The 13,820-nt window shown below is 43.6% G+C and overlaps 1 protein-coding gene across 2 annotated transcripts; it reads right to left on the bottom strand.

Moving 5' to 3' along the window:
- Positions 1 to 3,585: 3,585 nt before the first annotated feature.
- Positions 3,586 to 13,414, bottom strand: LOC124132805. 2 transcript variants are annotated; one of them, XM_048392428.1, is made up of 3 exons: positions 12,794 to 13,414; positions 8,357 to 8,505; positions 3,586 to 6,980 (listed from the first exon to the last, which is right to left on the bottom strand). In XM_048392428.1, the coding sequence occupies exon 3, from the start codon at positions 6,957 to 6,959 to the stop codon at positions 4,560 to 4,562; it is 2,400 nt and encodes a 799-aa protein (XP_048248385.1). In that variant the 5' UTR covers positions 6,960 to 6,980; positions 8,357 to 8,505; positions 12,794 to 13,414; the 3' UTR covers positions 3,586 to 4,559. The 2 variants fall into 2 exon arrangements, with proteins under 2 accessions (XP_048248385.1, XP_046352892.2); XM_046496936.2 differs by lacking the exon at positions 8,357 to 8,505.
- Between the last annotated feature and the right edge of the window lie 406 nt (positions 13,415 to 13,820).

Raw genomic sequence — 13,820 nt, 5'->3', positions numbered from 1 at the left:
GTGGTTGCGGCGACGTGCAAAATGAGGTATGGCGTGTGGTCTCAAGACTTGTATACCTCCAGGACCTCACTGCCCTTTACCAACCTGGCCGAACACTGAGATCTGCAAACAAACTACAGCTTGCTGTTCCACCAACCAGCAGAACAACATATGGCGACAGAACCTTCCGAAAAGCAGGTGCAACTCTATGGAATGCACTGCCCATTGATGTCAGGGGATCTGAAGATGTCAACACCTTTAGATCAAAACTCAAGACCATCCTCTCCAAAAGAGCATACGACTGAGCGCTCTTGAGCAGGCAGTATGTCTGGATAAGTAGCGCTATATAAATGCGTAATTTGAATTAGAATTTGAATGTACCGAGCTGCTGCGACACCATTGCCTCTCCCTGGACCGATGTTCTGGAAGACCACAGGGCCGACCCACTGTGCAAGACCAATTCCACCCCACACCATGATGCTCGGACCACCCTACGAGTCTCTCTCAACAACACAAGCATCCGAATTACGTTCGCCACGGCGTCGCCAGACTTTCCCTCTGCCATCTGCTGTTGAGATACAGTAACGGCTCTCGTCTGAGAAGAGGACTCTTCTCCACTGCTGGTGGCGCCAATGCTGAAGCTGTGTTGCCTACTGAAGACGGTACCGGCGATGACGTGGTGTCAGAATGGGTCCTCGCTGTGACCTGTGACAGTGGAGGTGTCTGCTCGTCAATCGTCGACGCACGATGTCCGTCCGCACTAATGTGTCGCTGGTGTGTCCCTATGGTCTGTTGAGCAATTTCCGCAGCAGTAACAAAAGGATCTTGAAGATGCTGTCGCACAATCTGACGATCCTGACGTCGGGTGGTGACCCTTGATCTTCCACTAGTGGTCGGTCATCTGTAGTGTTGGTGTTCTGGTACCGTTGCTGGACCCTGTATATGGCCCTTACGTGGACTTGAAATGCACTGGCTACTTGCCGTCCAAGGGCTTGGTGTCGCTGATTTCTTGTCAATCTTGGCATGTGGTAGCAATTCAATAACGAATGAATGTTATCCGATCTGGGTGGATTTTTATGGGGCAAGAAATGAGGGAACGCATGTGCATTTCAATTTGCACGGAACTCACGTGCATCGGGTTACCATGGCCGTTGCCGTGATGCGTTTGGGCGATCGGTTTTATTGTCATCTGCTTTGTTTATTTATCATCAAATTTCTTTTTTCAGGACAAAGTTATGTTAAATTTTAGAAACTTTGACAAAAATTATCCAGATATTTAAATGACAACTTTTCATGCAATGTTACTTGGGGTGACGTTTCTTTTGCGGTTCAGTATAAATGAAACTCTCTCTTAATATTCTTTAACTCATCTTACACGGGTTGGTCCACTATTTGTCTGAAGGGATCAGCTTATTACCCTTCTAATTACTGGTTTTGATAACACTGTAGATGAAACGAGACGGTAGACGAAAGTGGGCGTCCGCTCATGCCAGTGTATAATTAATTACCGTTTACGTAACCTGGCGTTTACGTAAAACATACGCAAATAACATGCCAGACCTTGTTTATGACAATGATTGATAGTGTTTTTCAGTTCTTTACGCAATTAGTCAAGCTGACCGTGGTCTTGTGGATAGAGCTTCTGTCCGGAGGTCGGTGGTTCGTCATACCAAAAGACGTTGTAAGATGATATTATTACCCTGCCTGGCGCTTGGCATAATGGAGATAATACAAGAACTGGCCGGCTAATACAAGAACTGGTTGGCACGGAGGCGGATCCCTGATGTGAAAAAAGTGGGCGGGGCACAAATAATACACAAGTCACGATTTGTTTGTTTGTTTGTTTGTTTGCCGCACTCAGCAATATTTCAGCTATGTGACCGCGGTCTGTAAATAATCGAGTCTGGACTAGACACTTCAGTGATTGACATCATGAGCATCGATCCATGCAATTGGGATGCATCAACCAAGTAGGCGAGCCTAACCACCCGATCCCGTTAGTCGCCTCTTACGACAAGCATAGTCGCCATTTGCGACAAGCATGGGTTGCTGAAGACCTATTCTACCCCGATCTTCACGGGTCACACAAGTCACGAAGTGCGCGCAGTTCACACGTCAGGTGTCCGAGTGGGGTATTCATGTTAAACCGCGGCATGGTATCTCAGCGGGAGAGCACCCGAAAACCAGCACAATTCCGGACTGGTGCAAGAAACACACATACCAACATCGCTTTATAAAATAAGTGCTAAAACTTTGAACGCGATGTTCAACCCCATTTCACCTCACCTTCCTGTTACCGGCCCCATTGTTCACACAGGCTAAAAGGGACTAGACTCGACCTAGTTTCACCTGTGAGGTGATGTAGCCTAGTGGTGAGGCGGTCGCTCGGCACACTGAAACCCGAGTTCGATTACAATGTGTGACGTCAATTCATGTCCACCGCCGTGGAATATTGATAAAAGCGATGTAAACATGTCACATGCCCTCACTCACCGTTTGTCGATGGCGAGTCAGTGTGTAAAACCATCGCCACAGCGATCTTATACGCTATCTGACCCGTGAAGATCCGGGGTAGAATAGGTCTTCAGCAACCCATGCTTGTCGTAAAAGGCGACTAACGGGATCGGGTGCTCAGGCTCGCTGACTTGGTTGATACATGTCATAGTTCACAATTGCGTGGATCGATGCTCATGATATTAATCACTGGATTGTCTGGTCCAGACTCGATTATTTACAGACCGCCGTCATATAGCTGGAATTTTGCTGAGTGCGGCGTTAAACAACAAACAAACAAACAATACGCTCTCTGCTTAGTAAATGAGGATCACAGTCCCCAAGAGTGTTTGCTTTAGAAATCCATCAACAATTCCCTATAACCAACGAATCAGTGTATTTTTCAGAGTATATCTCAGAGGTTGTGTTTTGTTTCAGAAGTATGAAAATAGAATATATACATCATCATATGATACAACACATATACACATGGAGTAATAGAGCATATTACACACAGTATGCAAAGTCTGTCATCGCAGTACTCGGCCGCCCCAGGGGTCTGGTCCGCCGCAATTCGCCATGTAGAGTTGTGTCTCTAGCTGTGCAAGGATGGTACTGAACAAGATTCAGAACCGACTGTGTCACCACTATACTACGACCTTGGTCACTACCAAAATCGAGATGAGACTGAAAATCAACCAACCCATTCACTCTGATACCATTTTGAATCATTACGATTTCTATTTTTGTAAAATGAATTTAAATCTATACTCATATGCTGTTCTGTTTGTTTTCAATGCACAAGTAAAAAAATCCGGTTACTTTTCTCTCTTGGAGAGGATAGACAGAAGTTTAGAGTGTAGTTTGTTTTCTTTCTTTTATCCCACTAGCATAGAGACGACTATAAAAGGCACCGACTTTAATGTCAAGTTGTTTGAAGTGCGCACAGTTGATTGGTTGGTTGGTTTGTTGTTTAACGCCGCACTCAGCAATATTCCAGCTATACGACGGCGGTCTGTAAATAATCGGGTCTGGACCAGACAATCCAGTGATTGATATCATGAGCATCGATCCATGCAATTGGGATCGATGACATGTATCAACCAAGTCAGCGAGCCTGACCACCCGATGCCGTTAGTCGCCTTTTACGGCAAGCTTAGTCGCCTTTTACGGGAAGCATAGGTTGCTAAAGACCTATTCCACCCTGGAATCTTCACGGGTCGCGCATAGTTGAAGGCGAATGAATGAGCAAACTTTGTTCAACGCCAAAGACAGCGATACTCGAGCTATATCACACAGGCTGAAAAATAATTAAATCCGGACCAAAGAAATTTGTGAGTGAAAGCACGGGCAACGTTCCACGCCGTCGTGACATAATGACACGCTGTACCAAGGTATATACAGAAGCTGAACCCGTGAATACCCGGGTCAGAATTGGTCTCAAGCAACCCATGCTTGTCGTAAGAGGCGACTAGCGGGATCGGGTGGTCAGGCTTGACTTGGTTGATGTATGTCATCGTATTCCATTTGCGTAGATCAATACTTATGATATCAATCACTGGATTGTCTGGTGCACACGCGATGATTTATATACCGCCGTCATATTGGTGGAATATAACTGAGAGCGGCGAAAAACAACGAACACACAGAGAAGCTGACCATCAAGTCCCCCTTTTAGCCGGAACCTACATGCACGAGGCTCTGGGGAGATAGTCCATCGCTAATCACCACAGGGCGCGCAGTGAAGGTTTTGACCACCCCACAGGGGATACACCAGTGAAGGACTGTCCACTCTTGAAAGCTTTTCAGTTCTTGTTATCTACAGGAGATGTGAGCACAGTTCATCTATTTGAGCACAGGTAAATTTTTTCACAGCACATTTGTAAAATAAATGATAACTGACTCAAGGTCTGCTTTTCCGTGTAGCTGACAAGCATGTCAACGTTCGCTTCTTTACAGTTCAAATATCACAGTATCGGTTATCGCGTGGTTAGGAACGCTCGGTGTATCGATATGACGGGGACGCAGCTAATACATGTTTGTAAGTAGCAACCATATCCTTTATGTAAGTGATGGATACTCCCTTCTCATCCTTCCTTCCTTTCTTCCTCATCCAGTTTATCCTTCCTGTCGTCCATCACCAGCTCATCGTCCGACTCAAAGCCATAGTTGACATTCTGACTCTGCTCCATTTCATCCTCAGGCAAGATGTTTTCTCTGTAGCCGATGTCGTCTTCCGAATCATACACATAGGCGAAGTTTACTTCATCAGGGTTGCTGACCACGTCAGTAAGTGTGGTTTCTGTCTCGGGAGATGATGGGGTATTCTCGTATTCTGGACACGTTTTATCTTCCTCGTCTTCTTCCACAACGTCGTCTCCCACCACATCTGCTTTCCCAGCTTCTTCCCGCAAAGCCTCTTCCGAAACTCCCATAGTCGTATGTAAATCAGCCCCCTCCGCAGCTAAAGTGGAAACATCGTCTATCACAATTTCAGGTACCTTCTCCACAATATATTTCTTTTTGAAAGACCCTGTTATAACGATCCTGTCATCGCCTAACTCTTCCACTGTGGTCCCTTCATTCGATGATGAGACTCGGGTTTTATTTGCTTCTCCAAGTGCATTTACATTATTATCAGCATCAAGACTTGGTTTCTCTTGAGCAGCACCCCCAAGGTCGGAATCTGGTTCATCAGAGTGCCCACTTTCGTCTACCTCCAGATGTGGACCTAGATACAATTCGGGATGGATTTGCTGGTAGTTTCTAATGAAAGAATCCTGTTCTGCAAATTGCCAAGTGCTATGTCTTCTTCTCTGGTGCAACACAGATTGAGGCCTTGTGAAGGACATCCCAGGATCACTTCTCTTCCTCAAAGTCTCGGTGATGGGTGTAGTGTTCAAAGTCACCTTTTTCCTTTTAACATACCTCGGACCACTTTCTTCGTGAAGCTTAAACTCATCTGTGTATTCTTGCTCGTCTATAGAAGCCAAATCACTTGATTCCCCACTCATCGAAATGTTGGAGTGTCTTCTAGTCGGAACAAAATCGAAACAACTAGTCCTACGGTTGAAAGTCAGATCTTGACTAGGTCTACGACTGGATGAATCTTGACTTGGACGACGACTTAAAGACAAATCATGACTGGGACGACGATTTCGGATTATACTATCAAGAAACTGCCCTGTACTGTGTCTCCTTGTCCTGTTATAAGCTATGGGAGGGCTTCTGAACACATCTCTCATCGTCATCCTCTTCTCGAATGTTCCTGGACCGTGGTAAGTAACTGTACTTATCCTCCTCAGCTTCTCCTGCAATGACATGGTGTCTGACATGGAAAACTCACTCACACTCAGGTCCTCCTCCGCACCCAGGAACGTGTCCGAGACTGTCTTCTGTCTGAAGAACAGATCACTCTCAGCTCTAGAATCTCGTCTTCTCTGAAGGTTCTCCGGTGACAGGTTCCCTTGCACAGTCATCTCATCAATGTCCTTGGCGCTCACCATGGGAGTAGAAACAGCCTTGGTGTCATGGAAGTGTTCGTAGTCTATGATATGTTCATCAAACATGTCCTGGTATGTGACATCTAGAGGAAGAAATCTATGTCCCCATTTAATTTCCCATGGGTGGTAGGACTTCCTTACTTGGAACGAGGCGCTGACTGTTGAAGATACTGCTTCCAGGACAACTATCAGTTCAAAGTTCTCCTGCATGGCATCATCTCTAGACAGATTATACAAGGGGGATTCTTCGTTAATGTTGTGGACGATAAACGTGGGCCACGGCAGGAAAAGCCGTTCATCCCCTCCCTCTGATCTGAAGTCCATATTGAAATACTGTACAGGGATCTTATCACCAGTTTTAGAGAAGGTTTTCAGGATAAAATAACCACGTGCGTGTGCTCCTATTATATGAGACTTGCGCATGTCGCCAAGTCTTATTGCTAGCCGAAGTTTGAGATCCTCTGCAAATATACAAGCCACTTTGCTGAAAAGAATCGTGCCAGATCTCTTCTTGGATCGTCTCACTTTGGCAACTACGAGCCCGGCCAATGCAAACTGTAATGCTGCTCCAAGTATTGACTGTGCTATGACACCTAAGTAAGCCCCAGGACAAGCTTCAGTCACGTAGCGATACCCATAACCAATCGTTGTCATCGTTTCAATCGAGAAAAGAAACGCCGATGCATATGATTGGATATTTTCAACACAGGGCAACCAGTCATCGTCGGTTTTGAATAAGTCTCCATGCACATAGGCCAGTAGGTAGTAGTAGGCGGCAAAGATAAGCCATGTCAATGTGAAACCCCCAAAGAATAGCAACAGATTCCAACGCCACTGGATGTCGATGAGTGTTGTACAAATGTCCGACACATACTTTGTGCTGCGGTTTGCGACAGAGACGGACTGTATGTTAGTTGACCCTCGCTCGCTGATGAGACGGCTGTAAATCGGTCTCAGCGTGATGCCGGAAGTGATATCCACCATCTTGGTTCCGGATTTGCTAACCTGGAACATGGAAAACAAGATATCATCGAGTGAAAAAACAATTAAAAAGCATGTATGCATAGAGGTTATGAGTGAATGACGTGTCAAACATACACTTATTTTTTACACAATTTGCGAGTAGCGGATGCTACCTGTAGGGCAGGACATGCTTACCCTTTTCGCGAACACCTGGTGTCATCACAGTTTTAATGATCCATTTATATAATTTCCACAACTATTTTGTCTTTTTCCCCCAATGGAATCTGTTTCGGCAGATAATCGAGACTGATTATTCTCTGGACTTGACGTGATATATGAGGCAAATCCAGGAGACAGATTTTAACAGAAGTAATCAGTGAGTTAAATATCACAAGAGGAAGCAAGTAGATGGCAGAAAGACAATCGCCCAATGGAATCGACGTGTTTCATTGTAGTCGTCTTTCAACACAAACATCTCGGAACGGAGTCATATTTGCTAGATCTTGTTAGTTCGTGTTTTTTTCGTTGGAAATGTCAGACACGGTGACATGCTTGAAGATAATTCTGATAACATATATTGATATATTACAAAGTGTTTGTTTGTTTGGTTTGTTGTTTAACGCCGCACTCAGCAATATTCCAGCTATATGACGGCGGTCTGTAAATAATCGAATCTGGACCAGACAATCCAGTGATTGATATCATGAGCATCGATCCACCTAATTGGGATCGATGACATGCATCAACCAAGTCAGCGAGCCTGACCACCCGATCCCGTTAGTCGCCTTTTACGACAAGCATAGTCACCTTTTACGGCAAGCATTGGTTGCTGAAGACCTATTCTACCCCGGAATTTTCACGGGTTTATTACAGTACGAAGCAGGATAAGGGCCCTTATTTGCTCACTAGAAAGGTCTAATTTTAGAGATAAGGAAAACTTATATAAAACTAATGCTATCAAATTATTAGGCATGTTCAAATAGTTGACAATTTGCCAACTTTCTTCTTACACCTCTGGCATGTGCAAGTAACCAACAGTGGCTCTAGTGTTTCTCTTTTCGACATAGTTTCGCCTAGTGTATGTATTTAAATCCAAAACACGCATTAAAAGAACCAAGTCTAGTTCTCATTTAAATAAACATATCGAATAACTTTCATAACAATTCTAAATATTTTGCACTTTTCGAAGATTATCCATCAGCCCTTTCCTTTATACATACATCCTTGTGATTTGTTGATGATAAATATCGGCTGTGTTGTGGATTTCGGGACAGAAGTAGGCTTAGATGTCCCCTGCGTTGTTTGCAAAACTGACCAAAACGATGATGGACTGGTTACAATGTGTGACCTGGGTGCCGTTGTACAAAGCGATCTTAGCCCTAAGATGATCGTAACTCCCATACTTAACATAGACTTACGACAGTTGTAGCGCTAAGGTTGTTTTGTCCACCCTGATTGATTGAGTGTTATCATACGCCCGACTGCCTGGATCCTCATTCATGTCCTTGGTGTTTATCACTGGTCTGCTTGCTTCAGACTCGATGTTTTACAGGCCGTTTTGATAATGCTGTCATACAACAAGAAACCGTTATCTACATGTTGTTTGTTGGGGCGGTGGGGTAGCCTAGTGGTAAAAGAGTTCGCACGTCACGCCGAAGACCAGGGTTCGATTCCCCAAAAAGTGTACAGCCTATTTCTGGTGTCCCCCGCCGCCATATTGCTAAAAGCGGCGTAAAACTAAACTCACTCACTTATAATTATTATTTTGCCTTGCAAATAATCGAGTCCGGTCCATAGAAACAAGTTATGAGTAACGTCAGACGCCGCCAGGTACACCATGACCCGCAGCTAGCCAAATCACCAACCACCTGATCCAATACTTCCGCTCCTCTCAAGCAACAGAATGTTGGTAACCTATTGTACATTTTTGGTTAAATGAAATAGGGGGCACGGGTGGCCCAGTCGTCTAAGGCGCCGCAATTCGCTTTCCAGAGTTGCGTCCCTTGGGCACGCCAGAAACCTATGATTGTGGGTTCGAATCTCGGTCCACCCCGATTACGTTTCCAGGTTTGTCAGCACCATACCCGTGCATGTGGGTTTCACCGAAGTGGTAAACGTCTGAGACCTGCATCTCTTCGGACTTTCCTCCCACACTAAGCTGAAACGCCGTGATATAACTGGAATACTGTTAAAAGCAGCGTTGAACCCAACTCACTTAATGAAATATGTTTGTGAGAGAAAGCAAGATTAAAGATCCTCGCTGAAAGATGTTATGCAGCGTTTGAATAGATTGCCATTATAATATCATCTCACGTACCGGTTTTCGATGCAGGATGCTAGATGTCCGTACTGAGCGAATAAACGCCGTATATATTCATATATAAACGTGGTATATTTTACGAAACACGTGAATGTTCTGGGCCATACATTACTGCATACACATATACATGTCAATCAAATCCACAGCCTGAATTCACGATCATGAAAACGCGTTGTTGTATTGTATCGAACACCATGGCGAAAATGGCTTTGAGAATACTGACCCTCTTGAATGATTATACATTTGACATGTCCAACAGACAGGTAATATTCGCCCGCTTTTCACGCAAACATGCCTGTGACCAGAGAGTCCGAACCGTAAACAAAAAGTTCTATGTATATCTTAGTATGTGAGTAAACTGACTCTAACGCCGATGTGAACTGTGTCAGCTTGAATAGAGACAGAAGTGAAGTAGGTCTTAGACTTCTGCCACTTTGGTGAAACCCACAAGCAAGGGTATGGTGCTGACAAACCACCAACAAACATAATCAGCGCGAATCGGGATTCGAACCCCACGATCAGTGGATTCTGGCACACCTAAGGGACGTAACTCAGCATGGTGTAAACAGACGTCTGGAATTTTGCATCGAGATTAGATATTTTTCAGCTACAACTGCAAAGGTACAACATCCGAAAAAAATATTTAAAAATATGAGCTTGTAAGCAAAAAACTATGAGCCTGTAAGCAAAGCACCTTGTAACAATTTATATTTTGAGGCAGTCATTTTTTTTCAACAGTCTGAAGTCATTTTATTATGTTCGATAAAACTCCCAGGACCCTCCAGATTATCAAATGGTCGGTCCCTTACGGTCACTTTGATGTGTAAAGATATGTTGTCCTACTCGTGACCTTTTTCGTCGTTTTCGTAGGATATCTTAATTATTATGCAAAACAATCAGTAACAAGACAACTTTGATCCAGAGAATCAACATGGCACAAATGTATTTCCTAGCATACCTACCTACTGATCAAGTACCTATATTGGGATAGAGCCACATGTGTAACCCAGAGGAGGAAACAAATTGTAACCTGCATGTGGTACCTTCAGAATCAGGAATGAGAATATGATTCATTTCAGTTTAAATATTTATGTAATATAAAGTTAGAAAACACACATATTATGAAAACAAAACTAGTAATATGTTTTCCAAACAATGACTTCCTAAAACATTTGTTATTGTTTTCCAGGAACATGGAATATTAAGATGACACAATCATAGTGGAAGACATGATACTGTTGACATTGATATATCTACAGTGGTAAAATTATTAATATATGTGGGGGCACGGGTGGCCAAGTCGTCTAAGGCGCCGCGATTCGCTGTGCAGAGTTGCGTCGCTTGGGAACGCCAGAAACCTATGGTTGTGAGTTCGAATCCCGGTTCGCCCCGATTATGTTTCTAGGTTTGTCAGCACCATACCCGTGCTCGTGGGTTTCACCGAAGTGGTAAACGTCTGAAACCTGCATCACTTCGGGCTTTCCTCCCACATTAAGCCGACACGCAGCGATATAACTGGAATACTTTTAAAGCGGCGTTAAACCCAACTCACTCACTCACTCACTATTAATATATGTTATCAAATTAATTGCTACAATGTTGTAACGATATTTTCTAATGAAGAAGCTATGCACATGGAGACATGCAGATATTGGTAAAATTAAAAAACCCATTGTTGTGTGTTGTTTATTAACCATGAGCCATACTTCTATATGAGAGTTACCTCACTAGTGATAATATGTTACTCCTGTAGCCTGACACGTGAATTATTCACACTGTCCAAACTTGCTAACACCTCGCTGCACTGAAATGGGTCAGCGTTTCGCACATAGCGATTTGCTGTTGGCCTGTCTCCGTCCTCTCGACAGACAAACCCGTTTCACGGAAATGGTTCACAATTTCACGGCAGCGAAATGATGTATGGGGACATGGGTCGGATGGAGCTAGACTGGAACCCTGCCCTTCGCCTCCTAGCGGCTTTAGGCGAGGAGCGCAAGCGCTCTATGGCAGATATACCTGTCTAGGACAGGAGGTCCTGTTATGATTGTTGCCGAATAACATAAACATGTTAACTGTAATAATTTACAGTTAGGAATGTTTTAAAAGTAATTCATAATTACTTATGTATTTCGAATGTACGCATATCATTATACACATGTGACATAAACATGTTTCTTTAAAAAGTTTGGTTACATCTTTCACACGATTTCTCATGCCCAAGGCCCATGCTCCCATGTAATTTTCGCAAACACATAGCAAATGCTAGGGCGCAGACTCGAGTACGTATATAGGCCTACTTACGTCAAGAACTCGCGGGGCCCGACGAGGGGAGATAACTCACAATTGTACTCCATTAATACCAGGAACATGCATTTTGCAGGCATGGACGAGAAAGGGTTGTGTCTGGACTCATTTTGACTTAGATAAAGTTTTTGTCGGCATATCACTGTTGAAATCGGCCAGGGTCGGGGTGTAAGACACAGGTACTCGAGCCACGATTGCCTGTAACGCCTGCCCGGCCCCCCAAATGATCGCAATGTGACCAACGTGACTTTCTGCCGCAGCGGATGCGCTACCGGAAGTAGCATCACAATGGTCGGGCTGTTATACTACAACGCAATCTGTCAATTCGTAAACTGCCTCAAAATGTCAGACAGTTTATATGGTGTCGGCTTTCTAATTCTGCCTTATATAAAGCCAAACACACACACACACACACATAACTATTCGTCCCGCACACCTTCACAATAACAGGTCCGTGACCTGTGACATCCTATGGGAAGGTAAGTTATACGTTGTGAATGTTGTACATACTAAAATACGCGGATCAAATTATGCGCTTGTGTGGTGATATCCATGAATAAAATACTAGATACTAGGGAAAACAATAGTACTTCTTCACATCTATGATGGAGTACAGTTACCTGATTCAATGTGTCACGAACGCAAAAAATATGAGAATATGAATTAATGAGTGAGTATGGTTTTACGCCGCTTTTAACAATATTCCAGCAATATCACGACGGGGAACACCAGAAATGGACTTCACACATTGTACCCATGTCGGGAATCGAACCCGGGTCTTCGGCGTGACGAGCGAACGCTTTAACCACTAGGAAACACATTTATCCTATAATATTTTACATTGCAAAACAAGACATTGTGAACTCTTATGACATATACACGCTGATAGTTAACATATATTGTCAGAGAACGATAAGTTTCATTTATTAGACTTGATATATTTATGAACATAATGTTACTTTCACACATGACAAACTAAAACGTGACTATTATTTCATCTGAGGAAAGGGAGACGTTTAAGTGGTGAATCACCCCTATAGTATGACGAACCTGTACATATGGGGCGATATAAACAATACATATTTGTTAATCGTTTTGAGGTACAGCTATGTGGGATGCTCTTAACACACTGACATGTTTGACAATGGCGACACTACGAGTCAGATACGTTGATGCAAAAATAGTCCAAGTGACCCCGTTAAGGTGTTACAAAGGGACAACACATTCTCACCTTATATTACTGAAACTGTCATTTGTCGTAGAGATCCCATAGCATATTCACCTCTACACCAGAACTGTTCACTCCAACGAGGCAAAGGTTACAGTTTTCAGTCCAAAGCAGCCCGTCTGTTAATGTCAGTGGCGGGACGGTGGCGTGTCTCTTTACCTGTGACATTGCTTGACAAGAGGGCTTCATAAATCACTTGTTTGCCGCTGGTTATTATTATAGCGAGCTACGAGGCACAACAGGCGACATTAAAACTTAAGACGGCAACATGTTGCTTCTGAATCCTCCTGTGACGCGTCATATATTTATTTGGACTAATTTGCATTTCATGTTGTGCAACCTTGAGCGATTCCACATCTTGCACCTTTCGTTGTATTTCGTTTTCAGACCTTCTCCATTGTTGTGTTTCAGACCTGTTTTTATTTTTTAAGGAATACGTACTCCAAAAAGTGAAATATCATTTGTCCTGATTGAGGCTTGAATCGTGACCTGCATGTCCTGTAAAAGAGATGAATCACATGTGCCGCAAACTATTCTCACCCGGTGACAGTACGGAAAACGGTGTTTGTTCCACTCGAAATATGACGCGTCAACCACTTGGCTATGCGCGACCATATAAGCTGACTTCATGCACAGTGGTGATCTTTAAGGTCAATTGTGTAACAGGTTTTCAAAGGAATCGAACACAAATTAACAAACGGATCCATAAAGTGGCACGATACAGTCGGTATAGTTAATGTACAGCCAGTAAATATAGAAACTTTGAAGAATGTCAAACTGCACATAAAAGTGTCACATGTATTCAGTGTATTGTCGCCACAATACAGCACTTTAGATGCGCTATAATTGTTTGACAAGCAATAAGTCGATAAGGACACATAAACCATGTTCATTGTTGGACGTTTCAAGTTCAAAAGAGTATGCAACATTTGGAAAATTAATCAGTCTTGCATGGGTGAGGAAATGGGTTTCGATGCCGCAGTTATCAACTAGTATAAAGCAGGCAAACTGGAGGCCGATCATATGATTG

This window comes from Haliotis rufescens, unplaced genomic scaffold (genome assembly GCF_023055435.1).
Source record: "Haliotis rufescens isolate VD_foot unplaced genomic scaffold, xgHalRufe1.0.p SCAF_11, whole genome shotgun sequence".
Lineage (NCBI taxonomy): Eukaryota > Metazoa > Mollusca > Gastropoda > Lepetellida > Haliotidae > Haliotis > Haliotis rufescens.
This window is presented reverse-complemented; position numbering and strand designations above follow the sequence as displayed.

Excerpts from the sequence above, each read along its gene's own strand:
- LOC124132805 (XM_048392428.1), bottom strand. The coding sequence starts at position 6,959 with ATGGTGGATATCACTTCCGGCATCACGCTGAGACCGATTTACAGCCGT.